Below are 19,257 nucleotides of genomic sequence, written 5' to 3'. Positions count from 1 at the left end.
GCCATGAATTGGTATCAAAATCATCTGTACAAGTTATAAACTAGAATGCCGGTTGACAAACATTTTCCGTATCAGCGCCTATCCTATGTGTGGTACCCTTCCTTACCGTTACAAAAATCCTATAGTACTCTAAATCCTAGGACCTATTCCAAACCGATCCACTCGTCTTCGCTGGCGTTCCCCTCATCCTGCTGCATGACATCGTTCAAGCTCATACCACCAGCGCCCGGCTGCTCATCCGAGTCGGTGGTAGCCCACTCAAGCGCCAAGGTCTTGGTGGTATTAGTCTCCTTAGCAGCGCTCGCCTGACCGAGGAGGTAGTCAACCATGTAGACGTTTTCATCGGCCAACTTCCTGATCTCATCCCTCATCTTGGAAACAGCCCTTGCGACAACACGAAGCTCAACATCGACCTTGCCGCGGTTGGCAGATAACCACGCGCCGTGCTTGTCAACCAGAGCCTTGATCCAAAGAAGACAAAATTCAACGTGTGGGCTCTGCTCGGTTTGCGCAGCAACGTACCGCAGCAGCCTGGCAACGTACACGTTGGGGAACTGCTCGACCACCAGAGGGATGTCGGTGTAAGGGATGGCCTGGAAGACACGCTGGATCAGACCGGCCTCGTTCAAGCGGAAAGCCATGACGAGAGCCTTGAGGTAGTCCTTCTCCTTCTCGAGCACGGCCAGGGTAGAGGTGGGGGTGATCTCCATGTTGAGGTCAAAGGGATCGAACTGGATGGTGGTGTCCAGGCTGTAGATCAAAAGACCTTCTGTGGAGGCGGCGCAGAAGGCACTTCCGTTCGGGGAGAAGGCAACGCCGTTTACTCTCACTTCGGGGTTCTTCCTCCGTGCGGAGGGGTCGCCGCGCTTGGAGCCTGGGAGTGACCTGTCTATCCTGTCCTCGAAATCGGAGGCCTCGCCTTGCTCGTCCAGGAGACCCTGGGGTCCAGCCTCGGTAAGAAGCTTGCTGTTGAGGAACTCCTGAGTGCCTTGGATTGAAAGATTGACGCTCACGGTGTACTTCTTCAGGAGAACCATGGTGGTGACGGAGTACAAGCAGATATACTTGCTGTTTCCGCCGGCCAAAAGGCACGATCCGTCTGTGCTGTATCTGATGGTGTTGAAAGCCTTGGTACCGGCAACATTGGCCGCAGTCCTGCGATCACCGATCTTGCGACCGCCGGAGACATCCCTGCGCCCATCAAGACCAGCTTGCTGCTCAGCTTCCGAGACCGACCAGAACGACAGGTTGCCGTCGAGAGTGGAGATGGCAATCTGGAGAGAGTCTGGCCTAAAGGCAATGTCGAGAACATCCGAATTGAGCTGGAGAGGCTCGCTTGTTTGTGTGCGGTTGAAAATGGACCAGATACGGGCAGTGCGGTCCCAACTACCACTCACAAGAAGACCGCCGTTAGGCGCGAAGGCCAAGGATGACACAGGGCCCTCGTGTCCCGACAGACGATCTAGGAGCTGGCCAGTCTGGACAGACCAAATATGAATGTCGAAAGAGTCAACGGAGCCAGCCGCCACGATTTCGCCACTAGGATCAACAGCCATGCAAGAGAACGATAGCCTCTCTGGTGCTGTAAAGGTCCTGAAGTTTCTGTACCTGATCAAGTCCCAAGCCCTGATAGAACCGTCCAAACTCGAGGTAAACAGGACATTGCCCTTTTTGGAGAACTCGCAAGCAGTGATACCGCTAGTGTGCTCTGTGAAGGTGACAATGCAAAATCCCGATTCCGTATCCCACACCTTGATCTTTCCATCATCGGCGACTGTGACAATCCGCTGACCGTCCGGAGAGTAAACGAGGGAGTTCATCGAGTCGAAATGGCCCTGCTGCTTGAGAATGTACGACTCGGACTGCCACTCCCACACCAAAAGCTGACCAAGCTTGGATGCGCCAAACGCCAGCCACTCGCCGCTCTTGTTGATCGTCACAAAGTCGATTTCGTTCTGGGAGATGCTGAGAGTGTGGATCATGTTGAAGTCGGGCATTTCGTAGAGGCCAAAGATACCGTTCGAGAAACCGGCAACCAGCAAGTTCGATTCGGGATGGAAAGCGGCGCATCGTACGGTGGCGCTGTTCTGCATGAAATAGTGCTTGTTGACTATCCTCCACGCCAGGTCATCATCGTCCACCATATCCTCGTCCTGTCCAAGCTTCGCAACGTATTGCCAGTCGAAAACGGCGCCGTCCTTGCTGACTGTGTATATCGTCTCTTGATCCTTGGAAAACCACGCGCCCACGACACCCTGCCTGTGACCGGCCAGAACCGTAGGTGTGAACCCCTCCTCTTGATCAACACTCCATATCCTTGCTGTGAGATCCTTGGAAGATGTGAGGAAGAATCGCGAGTCGTGGGACCACTCGATGTGACGGACATCGTCAAAGTGTTGGACGTGGGTATGGTGCTTGACGAAGGGCGCAAATTCGAGCTCGCCGTCGGCGTTGGCGTCGGGTGTTGAGGGAACGTGCCAAACCTCGATTTTCCTGCCGAGTCCAACAATGAAGTGGCGCCCCGATGGCGAAAAGGAGAGAGCGGTTACTGGAGCCTTGAAGGAGAAGTGATATAGTACTACGCGCCGGGGCACGTTGGTGAGAATCGCTTGGCCATCTTCGTCTATGGAGAGTAGGAGGTTGCCCTGGGGCGTGAGACCGATACGCGCAATGTTCTTTCGGTGGGAGAAGGGAAGGGTATATGATTTGTTACTGCGACCGTGTTAGCCAGCTTACAAGCTATGCACCAGGCAGGTGTAGGGAATCTTGAGACGTACTCGACAAGGTTAAAGACTGTCACCCTGTTGCCAACGGGCGAGAAGAGATGGGTACCGTCCGGGCTGAACAAGAGGTTGCCCTGGCAGTAGACTGTGCCCAGTAGATTAGAAAACTTGAAGTCGGTCTTCATTTTCAAACACTATTCCATGCCTCGACTGTCAATGTTGAAGATGGGGCAGAACTGGGATAGTATCTGGGGATTCGATTATGTACAGGAACTGGAGGACTCTTTCGAGTCTGTATAAGTGGAACAGAAGTTCAGTTACAGGCTGCTGCTGTTGCGCCTAGACCGCCCGTACGTTCAATGGCGATTCTGCCAGCCAAAAATTTCATAAACTTTTTGGCGGGGAATGGAGTCGGGTTAGCTCCTCGCTTCGGCACCAGCTGGCAAAAGGCTTGGCATGTCTGGCAGCCTCACCGACCGGCGCAGCGAGACCAAGCACGGTCAGCACAGTGCAAGGCTGGCAGAGCTGGCAATCAAAGGGTCAAAGGGTCGACCAACTGAAGTTTCCATGGCAATGAATGGCTGATCACCGCCAATGGCGCTAGCAGGGAAGGCACGCATCGATTAAATGCTCGGCGAGGGTACCTGGCAAGCGCGTTTCAGTGGAGAGCTGCCAGCGTCCGTCTCTGGGGACCTGGAATTGGGGAAGTGTGGGAAGCAAGTGGAAAAGGGGAGGGTCCACTCATTTCCCAGCCGCGCAGCCAGTCAAGAGCGGCCTTGTGTGGTGGCAGCTCTACACTACTGCAGAATGCCGGGCTCGAAAGGTGCCATTGGATTATATGGATCGTGTACCGTGCGCCTTCTCGGCATCATCACAGACGGCTGCCGTGCCCCCGCCCAGGCACCTCATCTGGAGGAATCGAATGCTGCTTGCTCGCTGCTTGCTCCGTCTGCTGCCGCGGCCCTGCAGTGCCTGGAGTGCTTCCTGGGGTGGGCTTTGGCCTGGCGCTCCCGTCCCCGTCGCTGGTGCTCTCTCCTGCGTGGGTGTGTGGTGCTGGGTTGGGCCAGATGAATGTGGTGTGGAAATTTGAACAGGTAAATTCCCCTGAACGAAAGCACAGAGCTCCACGACGGGTCCCCCGTCCACTCACCACTGCAGTTCCATCCCCCGTCTGTCTCTCGCTCCCACCCATCCACTGTCAACACCAACCTAATTTCGATTCCCATTCACGACCACCACAATACCCGTACACCACGCATCCCGCCCGACGCTCTTTTTCTCCAATTGCCGGTGCTTCTTCTCGCCGTTACAGCAACGGGATCGTGACTTAATCCTCTACCCATAATTATCTCCCAGTTTCGTGTTTCGCCCAGCTGAAGATGGCCCCTGCCACTACTGAGAGCGCCTCACCGATTGGCATTGCCAATCTGCCCAACCAGCGACACAAGATTGTTGCTAAGAGAGGCGCTGCTTTTACTATTATGGTGCGCTTCACCGTCCAAAGCTTGCTGAACCTCGTGTTTGTAAAACCAATGCTGACGGCGTGGTTGGATAGGTTGCTGGCGAGTCCGGCCTCGGCAAGACCACCTTCATCAACACGTTGTTCTCCACGACCATCAAGAACTATGCCGACCACAAGAGGCGCCACCAGAAGCAGGTCGACAAGACCGTCGAGATCGAAATCACAAAGGCTGAGCTCGAGGAGAAGTTCTTCAAGGGTACGGCAGCAGATTACGCAGGGGGACCTTGGTGTCTTGTAAGAGAGCTCTGTCTAACCAGCTTATAGTTCGCCTGACTGTTATCGACACCCCCGGCTTTGGTGACTACGTCAACAACCGCGACTCGTGGATGCCCATTATCGAATTCCTCGACGACCAGCACGAGTCCTACATGCTCCAGGAGCAACAACCCCGCCGTCAGGACAAGATTGATCTCCGTGTCCACGCCTGCTTGTACTTCATCCGCCCCACCGGCCACACGCTTAAGCCCCTAGATATCGAGGTCATGAAGAGACTCTGCTCTCGCGTCAACCTCATTCCCGTTATTGCCAAGGCCGACACTCTCAGCCCTGCCGACCTGGCGAGGTTCAAGTCCAGGGTAGGTTTTTCCCTTGAAGATACCACCCATCATCGCTAACCATGATTTCTAGATCCGTGCCGTCATCGAAGCTCAGGGTATCAAGATCTACCAGCCACCTATTGAGGAGGATGACGAGGCTGCCGCACAACACGCACGCAGCTTGATGGCCGCTATGCCCTTTGCCGTTATCGGCTCCGAGAAGGATGTTAAGACCAGCGATGGACGTATTGTCAAGGGCCGTCAATACTCGTGGGGTGTGGCCGAGGTCGAGAACGAGGAACATTGCGACTTCAAGAAGCTCCGTTCGATTCTTATCCGCACCCACATGCTGGACCTTATCCACACAACAGAGGAGCTGCACTACGAGGCTTACCGCGCCCAGCAAATGGAGACACGCAAGTTCGGCGAGGCTCGCCCAAGGAAGCTCGACAACCCCAAGTTCAAGGAGGAGGAGGAGGCTCTCCGCAAGCGCTTCACAGAACAGGTCAAGATCGAGGAGCAGCGTTTCAGGCAGTGGGAGCAAAAGCTCATTGCCGAGCGCGACCGTCTCAACAAGGACCTCGAACAGACCCACGCCCAGATCAAGTCCCTCGAGATGGAGCTCGAGTCTCTGCAGGGAAATGCCGTCCGCAGCCACGGTCGCCGCTAAGCGGTTATCACGACTTTTGCGGTATCCTCTACAAGGGTGACCACCGTCTCCCGTTCTATCGAGCATTAATGTACCTGCGCCTCGATTTTTTTCGACATGTTTACGTGAAGACGAGCTGGGCGACTTACATACCTTGAAAGACGATGTTCATGGATATGCTGCGGTTTGGTAGGATGGCGCGGTCATCAATCGAGGCTTGTTATAGAAGGGGAGGCTCCTCATGTTTTTATACACTTGCCCGGGTTTCCCTCATCTTCCACAGACCCTTTCTGCATAGCCCGAATCGCGCAGGGAGGCCCAGGAGATGGGGATAAAAAGTTACAGATATTTGGAAGATTTCGAGCGGCAACTGACATTTTACCACACCCTTTACACTTAACTTTACCCCATCACGCCAGTTTTTTTTTTTTTTCTGTCCGTCTTAGCTACGATGTAATTCTGATAGCAACCCCCCCTTTCAATGATACCAAATAATGAGAAAGGCTACCACTTTTGAGTACAAGCCTTGACTTTATGACTGTAGTGCTTCAAATTGAGAGTTGACAACGGTCACTGAGCTGAGCACAGCTTGTGCTACTAAAGTAAGTTGCTATTTCCATATCATGCCCAGTTAACGATATTGCGTGAAAAATACAAGAGGTTGCTCCGTACACCAAGCCCGACTTAGCACACGCGTGAATAATCTATCCGTTACACCAGGTCACTGTGATGCCCTTCCTATGCTCTTCTGAACCGAACCATTCAAGTAATGATTACTGGGTATAATTCCCTCCTCCTCCCATTCCACCCATCTCACTTGCACTTCATTGGATATCCTCTAAACGGCATCCATTGTCGCCCGCGTCGTCAGCTGCTCATTCTTGTTCCCCAGCTTCGAGATCTGCAAGAACGCATCCACCCCATACCCTTCCAGACTATGCAGCGCCAGGCTACCAGCCCAGTACTCAGCGTACACCCTGCTCAAAGGCAACCCCATGCCCAGGCGTAGGTTCGGCGGGCGGCTTGTCAGCGTTGCCAACGAATTGCAGTAGCCCGGGTCGCCGGGGAAGTTGTTCCCGTTGTGAATGCCTTTGATCTGTTGTTTTTGTTGCTGTTGCTGTTGCTGTTCCTGCCGCTGTTGTTGCAATTTGCCCACCGTTGTCCCAGCTTCGCTAGAAGTAGTACCCTCGACCTTGAGCTCCTGCATCGTCGCCGCCATCTTGGGCACCTGTTCCAGATTCGTCAGCAGCTGCTGACTCGCGGGCCCTTTGCTAAAGGACCACAAGTACGGCAGGACGTCCTGCTGAATGCCGCCACCTTGGTCCGAGATGCGAATGATGACGTGTTGCTGGCTTTCGCAAATTGTCACCTCGATCGCAGGCGGCGGGCCAATCTCGTCGATCTTCCCTCCCGCTGCCGCTACCTTCTCCTTGTAACGCTGGTGTTTCTCCACCACGGCCTGCACCGAATTACGGAGTAGCTCGCCGATGATGTACTCGAGATGGCTGAGGATATAAGGGAAATTGGCCTCCAGGTGTCCGTCGATTTTGATCTCGGGGATCGCCACGTCGGGCCCGTATGCGTGCTGCGCAATGTCGCGGATGGCCTGGCCGCATCTTTCGACGACATCCTTGGCGACGCACTTCAAAAAGACTTCGCCGATGAACTCGGATTCCGAAAGCTTGGCGCCGGGGGAGAACCAAGGCGCGTGGAAGGTGTCGGTTAGAGCCAAGTGCTGCTCGGCGATGACGCGGCGCGAGATGCGAGAACGGAGAATTGTGTTCATGAACTTGTCTAGCTCTTTGGCGTCCATGAGTCCGGCTGACTCCAGTATGCCCATGGCTAGCTTGGGGATCACGGTCAGGTGCGCTTTGAGGTTGGAGCGGATGGTGGCGCATAGGGCGTCGTTGTCTTCGAGCGTTTTGATTTCGGGGACCTTGCGGAAGGTGTCGAAAGCGGAGTAGTAGAGATCGTAGACTTCGTTCATGTGTGGGTTGGTTACTACTACGTAGGGGAGCCGTTGCATGTCGCGGATGCGGTGGGCAATTCTGTCCGAGTTGTCGCATACATAGTCAGATGCTGTAACTCTGGTAGTCTCGATGTTGGAGAGTCCGTCTGGAGCTTACCTCGTCGGAAGCTCTGTTCGCACATAGTTGGCAGAGCTAATCAACCTCGACTCGGTCAAGGAACGGCCAAAGACCATCAATTGGCGCAAACTGATCGGTCGAGCTTCCTTTGCGACCCATCTGTAAGTGAAGAGAACACATTGTAAGCGTGGGCTCCTGGTGCATGTGATGTCAAGGCAAGGACAGGAAATCCGCATACTCGTCTAGAACAGACACCGGGCGCCATTTCGGACTGTGCTGGCTATGTGTACATCGAGTCTGAGGGGTTGGAGATATCGTTCGTGCCCTTGGTGTTGCTGATAGTCTTGGAGTTGCGACTGAAGTAGAGCTCGTGCAGCTCCGAGTCATCGCCCACTTGAGGAGGAGCTGTCCTCGGCTTGTTTCTCTCCGCGCCACCATGCCCAGGTCTCCCGCCGTGCACATCAGCCGGACGGGCGCTTTCGCATTTTGCAGCAAGAAGCACGGCATACCGTCGGTGCCATGCGAAACAGAGTAATTTGGTGAAGAGAGGGAAAAGGAACTTGGAGTCGGGTTGTCGCAAGATTATCAGGCTAGAGGTCGTGTTGTGTCAGGGTTGGAGAGCGATAATCGGAGCCAGATGCACCTCTCCACTAGTGTAGAATGCCTGGGCCCCGCTGGTTATCACGAGCTTGGTTTAGTGTTTACGTTAGGGGGGCGCGGGATGAGGGTCAGGGGCTTGGAGCTTTTTTAGGTTGCCGTGGCCCAAATCATATCATATGCTTTTGGTTTACGAACACTCGGTGACACCTCATGTAATGTAGTAGCCACGGAGCCACGGTAGATTGGCGTCTATTTGTGTCAAAATACTTGGGTATGTTAAGCCAGATTTTCCCGTCGTTAGGGCAGTTACCTCGTTCAATATGTCCAAGTACTGGATGGACGTCCTCGCACTGCATGCATGACGGATGCGAAGGGAACAGTTGCTCCCACTCGACCCCACACTCGGCCTTTGCCGACTGAGTTGATCGGACGTCATTCGAACGACGGACGTGAAAAAAACGGTAGCCGGTGAATCCAGTCAACTGAAATGGAGGTGCTGATGACCTCAAATTCCCAAGACACATGGAAGTGTTGTTGCCCAGATGTTAAGCTCCGAATTATATGGTAGATGGGCAGTTAGGTCTATTATCACAGCTCTGGCGCGAAGCTGAAGAGCTTCAGGTTGTTGTGTTCTTGGCCACCTTGAAACACTGAGAACAGATTCGTACTGGACAATCAACCGGCAATACTTACGTCACTAATGAATCGTCTAAGTACTGTGTAAATAAGAACGCAAAATTCGGGCGAATAATGGTTTGTTTAGTCGAGAAAGCGCATGCAAACAGATCGGTGCTTTGACTGAGGGTAGGTCGCGATACTCCTGTCACCATAACACCTGAATATCCTCTGGCCCGGTCTCAGTCAAAAGTGTTGATGGAGTACCCATTGAACACATCAGCAGCTGTTAGCTGGAGGAAGAGATCCAGGCCACGAACCAGGTTGGGTATCTCTCACGTCATTCAAGTTTGGGAGCTTCGAGTTTGCTAGAAGCGGCGGCTAGTGAGCATGTTATGCACTAACAAATTAGCTGGCTGCTTAGCACAGCTTGCGATAGGTTGTGAGGGCTTGGCTAACAAGCAGCCTGACCTGATACTAACATCACAGAAACTCGCCTACGCGGGCGCGGGGTGATCCAGCCCAGACCAACAGCCACAATACTGTGATCCCAATGAATGTCGAACAGAGGGAGTTGCTGTGACCGAAGGAGTCTGGCCACAATACCTTTTGAATTCAGCACTATGAATTCAAAATATCGATTGTGCCTGGTAGATTGTTAAGAGGAAGTGCTCTATAAGAGATCACAGATACCGCGGTTTTGCCAGGATGTTAAACTCCATGTCTAGAGGTACATGGACTGCATCTGACTGAAGAAACGAACTGTAGAAGTCTGTAGGTCAACAACATGTCCGTTACCTTGCGTGTAGGTAGTAACATTCCATATACTTTGCTGCCATTCAACAACTGAGCGCGCGGCCGGGCAACCGCGGCGGGCGACGGAACCTATCGAAGAAACCCATTTCGACAAGACAAGAAAGAAAGAAACCGTGACCTCCAATCACTACACTTCCACCTTCTTCACCTTGTTCCTCACTGCCACTCCCGTCGCTGCATGACCTCTGGCTGCATCCACCAACGCAAGGCCAAGACTCACCATTACAGTCCACCACAGTCTAGCATCACCTAGGATCTACCTGCGCCTGCCTGCGCTGCTCCATATCGCCAACCTTTATTTCCTCTTCCCATCCTCTTTCCACTTGCTTTCCTCACCACGACCGATCTCCTCTCCGGCCTGCTGACGACTTGCGCTCTTAGTCAGTCAGTCATTCATTCTTTCGAGAGTATCCTCCGCCCGACCCAAACCTCCCCGAAGACTCCGCATCGCCTGCCAAAAGTCGCAGCACATACCAGGTTTCCTTGAAAGAGACGGGAAGGAGCATACACCGGGCCACGCAGCTCACTGCTTGGAAGGAGCGAGGCTTAGTCCACGTTGCGTCGACAGTCGTCCCTTCAGTACGCCCGTTGTCGCCGGCGCGATCCGCAACTTCCTGCAACTCTGACCTCTGCAGCTACTCGCTGTAGCCCACTGGCATTATGGTGAGTGCTCTGTCTTTGATGCACTCAGCTGCACCAGAAGCACCATTACCGTCACCCGCGCGCACCTTTTGTTTCCCCTCCATCTTCCTCAACAGCTCGGGAAGCAAGTCGAGCTCAACATCTATCTACCTTTCCCATGCACCCGATCCTCCCGCGAGCCGTTGCCTGTCTAGTTATATCATTCCTCTCTGTTGTTTGCCTCTACTTGCCTCTCGGTGTTCAACATGGGCAACCCCACCAACCGCGCTCTTCTGACTCCCTCGCCATCCCCGCCATCTGACGACCGGGTTGCTAATCTGCCTATCCGCACCAAGGATGACCAAAACCCCCAAGCCCCCTCGCCCAACGCCATGTTGGTCGATACACCCGAGGAACACATTGTCGAACCAAACGGCGTCGATAATGACGAGGTCGCAATCATCACCCCGGAGGCTGACGAGAAGGAGGCTCCTGTCCTTGCCACTGACTGTGAGTTGGATAAAAACAACAACAACAACACAACTTCCTTCCTCCTCGGGGCTCTGCAACTGACGCTGTTTTAGACAAAGCCATGAAAGAGCACGTCCTTCCAGCCCTAATCGACGAACCCCCAATCCTTGAGGACCAGGTTCACACGTGGGAGATCAAGGGTTGGCGCAACCTAAACAAGAAGGAGCATGGTCCCATCTTCCATGCTGGTGGCTTCCCATGGTCAGTATTCCTCGGTGGTTTCTTTACGTCTGCTAAGGATACTAATATTGTTCAAAAGGCGGATTCTTCTTTTCCCATATGGCAATAATGTTGACCAGTGCTCGATATACCTGGAACACGGCTTCGAAGCGGACGAGATGCCCGAAAAATGGAGCTGCTGCGTTCAGTTTGCGCTCGTGCTATGGAATCCTAACGACCCTTCCGTCTTTCACCACCATTCCGCCCATCACCGTTTCACCAAGGAAGAGAGCGATTGGGGTTTTACACGGTTTCTGGAACTCCGGAGGCTGTTCAGTCAGCCTTATGACGGTTCAAGCCGTCCTCTCGGCGAAAATGAAAGCGTCAACATTAGCGCCTACGTCAGGATTGTCGAGGATGAAACAGGAGTTTTGTGGCACAACTTCAACAACTACGATTCGAAGCAGGAGACAGGCTACGTCGGTCTCAAAAACCAGGGCGCCACTTGCTATTTGAACTCACTCTTACAGTCGCTCTATTTCACCAATGCTTTCCGCAAGGTAAAGAGATCAACATCTTGTTCCTTTTTGCTCTGTTTCCCGCCCGCATGCTGACTGGCTTGCAGATTATCTACCAAATTCCTACCGAGCAAGACGAGAGCATGATGAACAGCGCCTATACTCTACAACGACTCTTTTATCAGTTGCAAACATCAAATACTGCCGTGGCTACCAGTGAGCTTACCAAGTCTTTTGGATGGGAGACTCGTCATATTTTTGAACAGCAAGACGTCCAGGAGCTCTCGCGGAAATTGATGGAACGCATGGAGGAGAAGATGAAGGGCACACCACACGAGAAAGCCCTGGCACAGATGTTCAGCGGCAAGATCAAAACCTTCATCTCCTGCATCAACGTTCCGTACGAATCCAGTCGAGTTGAAGATTTCTGGGATGTCCAACTTAACGTCAGCGGCAATAAGAATCTGCTGGAGAGTTTCCAGGACTACATCCAGGTGGAAAAATTGGACGGTGAAAACCAGTACTATGCTGGCGACGAGTACAAACTTCAGGATGCCAACAAGGGCGTCATCTTCCAGAGCTTTCCCGATGTTCTGCATTTGCAGTTGAAACGCTTCGAATACGACATTCAGCGCGACACGATGATGAAGATCAATGCCCGCTACGAGTTTCCCGAGGAGTTCGATGCCGCTCCCTTCCTCGAGAAAGACGCCGACCGATCGGAACCTTGGGAATACGAGCTTCATGGTGTGCTGGTACACAGTGGGGACCTTAACACCGGCCACTATTACGCTTTCCTGAAGCCCACCAAGGACGGAAATTGGTACAAGTACGACGATGACAAAGTCACCAAGGCCAGGAAGCTTGAGGTCCTGGAAGACAACTTTGGCGGTCCTTTCCGGTTGCCGAATGGACAAATTAGGACTTTACCTCAAAAGAAGACACCAATCATGCGACCCAATAGCGCTTACATGCTCGTGTATATCCGCAAGTCCCGAATCGACCAGATCCTTACCCAGGTTACCGAAGAGGACACACCTCCACATCTCCGCAACAGATTCGCAGAGGAGCTGGCTGCTCGTGAAGCCCGACGCAAGGAGAGGGAGGAACAACACCTGTATATAGGGGTAAAGGTCGTCACCGAAGCGACGTTCCAGGAGCACGGCGGTACCGATCTGACCTACTTCGACACGACTCCTGACCAAGATCCCGGGGCACCGATTTACTATCGTGTTCTTCGCCAGGATACCATGGAGCAGTTGGTCGCTAAAATTGCAGCAGACCTTGGACAAGATCCTAAACGGGTCCGGTTGTGGATAATGGTGAATCGCCAGAACAAGACAGTTCGCCCGGACGTTCCTATCATGGATCTTGCGCTTACAGTGGAGGAAACCTACTCCAAAGCTACTGCCCAACGGGATGAGTCTTTACGTGTGTGGGCAGAAGTGGCTGAGGAGGTCAACGCGGACGGTGAACCCATCTGGCCATCACATCAGGCACAAGCTAATGGCGCGATTGTGAAGGATAACATCTTGTTGTTCCTAAAATGGTTTGACGTGGAGAGCCAAACATTGAGGGGCGTTGGGCATGTCTACGTGAGGTTGGACAAGAAGGTCGAGGATCTGGTCCCTGTGATTCTGAAGAAAATGGGCTGGGGCGAAAAAGTTCCCAGTGGAGAGAAGATTCAGCTGTGGGAGGAGATCAAGCCAACGATGGTGGAACCGCTACGAGGCAAGGAAACTCTTAAGACCGAGGAGTTGCAGGACGGAGACATCATCTGCTTCCAGCGAACCCATGTGCACAAGTCAAGACTTGGTCTTGGCGAGAGCAAGCCTTCTGAACACGCTAAATCATCGGACAAGCTGACGGATGCTAGGGAGTATTACGACTTCTTGTACCACCGCAAGGTCGTAAGATTCTGCCCTCACCCCCAAAAAGCTGATGTTCAGCAGTACCCACAGTTCGAGCTTGTCTTGAGTTCCAAGATGAGCTATGACAAACTATCGGAGAAGGTTGGAGAGCACATAGGTGTCGAGCCTACTCATATTCGGTTCTATACCATCAATGGTGCAAATGGCAATCCCAGGACGGCAGTCAAGAAGCTATCCAACCAAACGGTAGAGAGGATCCTTACCCCGCCGGGATACGGGCAGATGAACCTCAATCAACTATCAGACGCACTTTACTACGAAGTTCTCGACATTAGTCTTGCCGAGCTAGACACCAAGAAGAGCCTCAAGGTCACTTGGCTCAGCGAGGGCATCACAAAAGAGGTGAGTCGCTTGGTAACATTGGTGGCTGCTTACGTTACTAACGCTACAGTAGGACCAATACGATCTTCTTGTAACGAAGAGTGGTGTGGTTGAGGACCTGATCGAGACGTTGGTCAAGAAGGCCAAGATTCCTAGCGAGGAGGAGGCCGGCCAAATCCGGGTATATGAAGTCAGCAACAACAAGTGGTACAGAGATCTCGACAGAAACTATCCTGTTATCTCTATTAACGAGTACACCACCGTTGTGGCTGAACGGAAACCCGAGGAGGAGATTGGTGTTACTGATCCTAACCAGTATATTACCGTCTTCCACTTCCAAAACGAACCGAGCAGGGCTCACGGCATGTCGTTCAGATTCTTGATCAAAGAGGTAATTTCACATTCATCGCCTTTTGAACGCTTTGAGATCTAACCAAATGGTCATCACAGGGCGAGCCATTTTCGGAGACGAAGAAGCGGCTCGAAAAGAGATTGGGAATCAAGGGCAAGAGCTTCGAGAAGATCAAGTTCGCTGTGGTTAGGAGGGCTCAGTTCTCACGACCCATCTATCTCCAAGACGGTTTGTGGCACCTACCGATATCATTTTCCCAATGTCATGACTAACTCGTTTGCTGCATAGACGACATCCTGTATGAGAAGGCCGAAAAAGAAGACTACCTTGGCCTGGACCACGTTGATCGGTCAAGGTCGGCGCGAAATGGCGGTGGTGACTTGTTCCTCAAGGGATAAGTGTAATATGGATAGTGCTAGGGTTTTTGAAAGTGCTTGCTGTTTTCTGCCCAAGCTACTACCGACCAAGTTTCTATCTGGATAGGCTGTGCGCGGTGCGGCCAGAGTGTACACATTACATTGCTCAGCAGGCAGGCATTTGGGCGGCGGCGCTTGCAATAACCTTCTTTGTTTTGCTGAGAAGGGAAAGAGGTGGCTTATACACTGGCGTCTGTTGAGCAGCTGTGGGTGTAAGCGGTCTTTCGTCTTCAGGAAGTCCCGTAGTCGGGCATCTTTGCGGTGCACTCGTTGCTATCGTTATTATACTCCTAAAAGTCCTAGAAGTTCTGTTATGTCATCAACGGACGGCATTGCAAGCATGGGCAAGGCGTGGGTACGAGTAGATATTACTTGCCAGGCATTGGACACAAAATGAACATAGATCAAAACAACACAATGGCCTCGGGCAACAATGGTCGGGCTCAGAGTGTGATGATGGTTTTTGTGTATTTGATTCTTCTTTTCCGAACCGATGGGCACCTTGAGGGCTCTCTGAAACACTTGCTCCACAACGGCTTTGAGGTTCGGGTCGTGCGGGTGCGGGACCCACATGGTAAGATGTCCGCGCGGTGGGGCGAGGCGTTCACTGCCGTTCTACCGAGACCCGGATAAATCGACTGTGTGCCCAGATATTTCGGCGGTGTGGGGGCCGCCTGGCCAATGATACACCCATGTTCCCGCCCGCTAAATTTCCAGCAAAATGACATATGTGCAACATCTACACCAAAATTGCACAGGGATTTACACAGCTGAGGCTTTCTGAGATACTAATTTACGTAAATATACTAAAATTGTAGAATTTATATTTATACTAATATAATTACAAATTTACTAGTATTAATATTGTTGGTTTGACTGGGAGAACTAATACAACTATTGAGACTACTGTTAGCCAAACGGTGGCGGCTGGTACGGATTTAAATATAACTATAAGGGAGGGAGTATAGCCGTCGGCTAGTAGTATTACTAGTATTAATACCTATAGTATACTAATAATAGCGGCGGCGGTCGAATTTATTATTATTAACTTGAGAGCTCCCGCAGCCGTACCTCCAGCTGTGCCTCTCTTTGCTATAACTCCCTTAATTCTTAGAATTGTACTTTTAATCTCTCTATTTCCAACCTTGTACTCTCTACTACCACTTTAGCTTCCTACTCCCTTTAATTAGCTAGTAATACCTTCGTTATCCTCTTCTTCTTAGGAAGAGGCTATATTAAAGCCTTAGGGAGGGCGTTATAAAATAGATTATATTTAATACTTAATAAGGTAGTTCAAAGGAGGGAGGGTATAAGCTAGGTACCATTGCGAGCCTTCTACCAATTTATAATAATTAGGAGGGGGTCTCTCTCATTATATAATACTAGCTAGTCTGTAAATAATAATTATAAAAGTATGGTTAATAAGGTAAGTAAATAAATTAATAGAAATAGTTACTTATTATATTTAGTTTAAATAACTAATACTTATCGACTAGACTTTAAAGTATAATACTATTGAGCCTTACAATATCGAATAACGTGTACTAGTAGGGTAATCCGTACTACCTTGTAAAGTAAGTAGAGTATTTTGCTTTTAGATCCATTATATTACGTTGCCCTATCTATAGTTTAATATTATTACTAGCCAATTGAGCCTACTTTTAAAATAATTTGAGGGTAGCAAAATTAATTATAAACTTCAAGTCTACCAGCGCAATATACTTATACTTCGCTACATCTTTTAAAATCTAGTACGTATAATTAATAATAAAATTCTCTTTTAACTATTTGAGGGTTTCTATAATAACTCCCAGCAGCTGGTTTAAATTAATGTAGCGGTTTTTGAGTAGTACTTTTAATATACTATAGGCACCCCCTATACGGGAGGATACCTTTATACTAAAATTACAATATAATCTAATAGCAAAATAGGCGAACTTATATCTTAATAGGAGGTAAACAAAGAGGAGGTAGTTAATTATAATTGTAAAAAGAAATATTAATAATTATATAAATAATAATAGATAGATATAATAATTGTACCTTTTTATTTGGGGAACTCTCTCAATACTACCCTCTATTATTTATAGAATCCCTTTTCTATATTAGAGTAAATAACTGCCTTCCAAGTAGCTAAGATCCTATCCGCATTATTAATCTATTTATAATTTAACCCTTTAGGAGCGCGACTATTAATTGGCTAGATAAAGGGATTCTTAGTCCCTAATTCTAAATAATAGTTACGGTCGTCTCTATTCAATAGTTGAATAGTAATTTAGCGGGCAATAAAGTCTTTACTAATAGAATTAATATCTATTTAATAATTTTTACAAAAGTAACTCCTATATCACAGGGTTAGCCTATGTGCCTTGTGCTAGCGTACAGTAGCTTTTGAGACTACTATTGCTATTATCGCTACCGGCACTATATTGCCAGTAGCTAATTAGTTAGAGCGCTACCTACCGTGGGTCCGCAGACCCGCTAGTAGTTACCCTTATAAGGCTAGTCTTCTAAATATTCGGTTGTATACTTCTCTTCCTTTCTCCTTTATATAATTATATATAATTATATCTACTATCTACCCTTTATTTATAATAATTAATTATACCTTTTAATTATTATATTTATAGTACAAACCTATTTCTTTTTATTACGCAATTAATTTTTAATTAGTATACGTATAGGAATTACCTCGCCCGTCGAATCGCCAAGTTTAGTACTCCAAATATCGATAATTGTAATTATAATAATTATAGTTTTACTCCCTTTATTTAGTAAATAAGGGTAGGTACTTTTTATTTGAGGAATAAAAAATTGTTTTATATAATCACCTTCTTTATATTTTACGCTGAGAGTAGCGATTATACGTCCTTCTCTCCTACTAATAATATTAACAATCTTATTAATTTCGGTACCCCTCCTAGGAGTATACTATTTAATTTGAATAATATTTATAAGGTATTTAATAAGGTTATTAATACTATTAATATTACTATTTATTAAGTTGTACTTATTAAACTTCTCCCCTCACTAGCGATTAACAATCTCCTCATTGGTATTAATAATAATAAGGAGAAGAAAATTATTCCTTATATTTCCTTTAATATAATTAATATCCTTATTTAAAACCCCGCCTTCCGTTTGATTATTATTCCGTTCAATTACTTTTATTATAACAATTTCGCTCAATACGAGGATGTTACTATTAATTTTAAATATAGTAAGAACGAATTAAAAATTGCCTACGAAGTAGTTATTAAAGCTTAAAATAATTTCGATTAGAAGAACCTCAAATATTTTAATTTAAAGGTTGAATTTAACAACCTTTAGAAGAAATATAATAACTTTAATATAGACTACACCGCCTTTAAGTCTTATAGTACTAATATTCAATCCTTATTTAGTAATTATATTAAAATAATTAATATTAGTAAAATATTATTTTTAAAGTAAATCATAGAAAATCCGCTAATTTTTACTAGTAAAGAGAATATTAATATTATTTATAAATACGAAATTTTTGAATTTTAGCATTTCTATATTCTATCCTAATAAAAGTACAACCCTTTCCTTTATATTAATAAGGATATTAAAATTATTCGTACTATTATATTACTAAGTTTTGAAATTTTATTTAGTATTTAGAATAATTTAGATATTATTTAAAATAGAAGAAATATAAATTCCTAGCGTTAGAAGATTAGTACCGAATTTATAGAGTATTTAGTTATTCGCTTCTAGAATATTAATTTAAAGATAGATGCCAGCCGTCGTCTCGAAGAATTCTTTATAAAGAATATATTTTTTACGGAGTTTAAATTAGAATTTATTAACTTTATAAACCTCTACGGCCTAAATAATTCTATAAAGGTTTATTATTTATATAATAAAATTAATAAACGCTTGTACGATATTCTTATATATTATAACCTTCCCGAAGCTAACGATTTTAAAAAGTAGTTAGTAATTTATTATACTATCGCCGGTAATTTAGAGGATATTAATTATTATTATAAAATAAATATTTATATTTTCGGTAATAGTATTCCTATTGGTAGAAGTTCTAGTAGTACTAATACTAATATAAGCGGTACTTCCAACTCCTATAATACTAATAATATCTTAATTAATTAGGGTAGTAATAAAATAGATTTTAATACTATTAATTTCGCTATTTTTATTTATAAAAATATTCTTAATTAGTATATTTTTAATAGTAAGTATTACTATTATGGAGGTAATAATTATATTGTTTATAATTATTTTATTTTTATTAATTATAATATTTAGGGCCTTTAATATAATAAGGGTAAGAAGAATAAGGGTAAAGGTAAAAGTAGAGGTTATTGTAATAGGGAGGAAGTTTGCGCTATTGAAATAATACCTATTACTATTACTATTATTTCTATTATAGCCCCCGCTACCGCTACTACTAATAGCGAGTATTATAATAAATTAGAAAATATTTAATTTTTATACTTAATTATATATAAAAGCCCTTTCTATTGTTATTATAGAAATAAATTTTAGACTCCCTAGGGTTAGAGGGTTTAGAGGAGGTTAGGATATAATTGTTAAATAATTCTATTTCCCTAAATTTAATACTCTTATTTTCCTATATTATAATTAAATTGTATAAAAACTATTATGTTTCTCTTATTAATATTAGCTATTCTACGTTTGTTTTTATTAATTACTCTTTTGTTATTAAATATAACCTTCCTTATTTCCGCCTCCGTTAAGTGAAGAAGTTCATTCTATATAATAGAGTAATTAAAAATATTCTTTCCGAAGAAGTAATAATTAAATTTTGTATTAGGTATTATAATAAAATAAATACTTTTTTAATTTATAATATTT

The 19,257-nt window shown here is 47.2% G+C and overlaps 5 protein-coding genes across 5 annotated transcripts; 3 read left to right on the top strand and 2 right to left on the bottom strand.

Annotated features, from left to right (window-relative positions):
• Positions 1–49: 49 nt before the first annotated feature.
• On the bottom strand, positions 50–2,953 carry NEUTE1DRAFT_144401 (uncharacterized protein; the record flags this gene model as incomplete). The annotated part of the gene is made up of 2 exons (XM_009849948.1): positions 50–2,712; positions 2,778–2,953. The coding sequence occupies 2 exons, from the start codon at positions 2,906–2,908 to the stop codon at positions 144–146; spliced, it is 2,700 nt and encodes an 899-aa protein (XP_009848250.1).
• Positions 2,954–3,950: 997 nt separating this feature from the next.
• Positions 3,951–5,848, top strand: NEUTE1DRAFT_115991 (uncharacterized protein; the record flags this gene model as incomplete). The annotated part of the gene is made up of 4 exons (XM_009849947.1): positions 3,951–4,207; positions 4,279–4,441; positions 4,510–4,820; positions 4,873–5,848. 4 exons carry the CDS (start codon positions 4,103–4,105, stop codon positions 5,449–5,451), a joined length of 1,158 nt encoding a protein of 385 aa, XP_009848249.1.
• A 15-nt stretch (positions 5,849–5,863) lies between these two features.
• NEUTE1DRAFT_58210 (uncharacterized protein) lies at positions 5,864–7,633 on the bottom strand (the record flags this gene model as incomplete). Its single annotated transcript, XM_009849044.1, has 2 exons — positions 5,864–7,478; positions 7,557–7,633. The coding sequence occupies 2 exons, from the start codon at positions 7,631–7,633 to the stop codon at positions 6,269–6,271; spliced, it is 1,287 nt and encodes a 428-aa protein (XP_009847346.1).
• Positions 7,634–10,435: 2,802 nt separating this feature from the next.
• NEUTE1DRAFT_37552 (uncharacterized protein) lies at positions 10,436–14,379 on the top strand (the record flags this gene model as incomplete). Its single annotated transcript, XM_009848894.1, has 7 exons — positions 10,436–10,679; positions 10,754–10,901; positions 10,960–11,419; positions 11,563–13,650; positions 13,703–14,020; positions 14,080–14,209; positions 14,270–14,379. 7 exons carry the CDS (start codon positions 10,436–10,438, stop codon positions 14,377–14,379), a joined length of 3,498 nt encoding a protein of 1,165 aa, XP_009847196.1.
• Positions 14,380–14,814: 435 nt separating this feature from the next.
• NEUTE1DRAFT_135102 (uncharacterized protein) lies at positions 14,815–16,346 on the top strand (the record flags this gene model as incomplete). The annotated part of the gene is made up of 2 exons (XM_009849946.1): positions 14,815–14,971; positions 16,330–16,346. The coding sequence occupies 2 exons, from the start codon at positions 14,815–14,817 to the stop codon at positions 16,344–16,346; spliced, it is 174 nt and encodes a 57-aa protein (XP_009848248.1).
• Positions 16,347–19,257: the final 2,911 nt, after the last annotated feature.

The sequence above is a fragment of the Neurospora tetrasperma genome (genome assembly GCF_000213175.1).
Source record: "Neurospora tetrasperma FGSC 2508 unplaced genomic scaffold NEUTE1scaffold_1, whole genome shotgun sequence".
Lineage (NCBI taxonomy): Eukaryota > Fungi > Ascomycota > Sordariomycetes > Sordariales > Sordariaceae > Neurospora > Neurospora tetrasperma.
The sequence above is the reverse complement of the archived record's forward strand: the minus strand, read 5'-3'. Positions and strand labels throughout refer to the sequence as shown.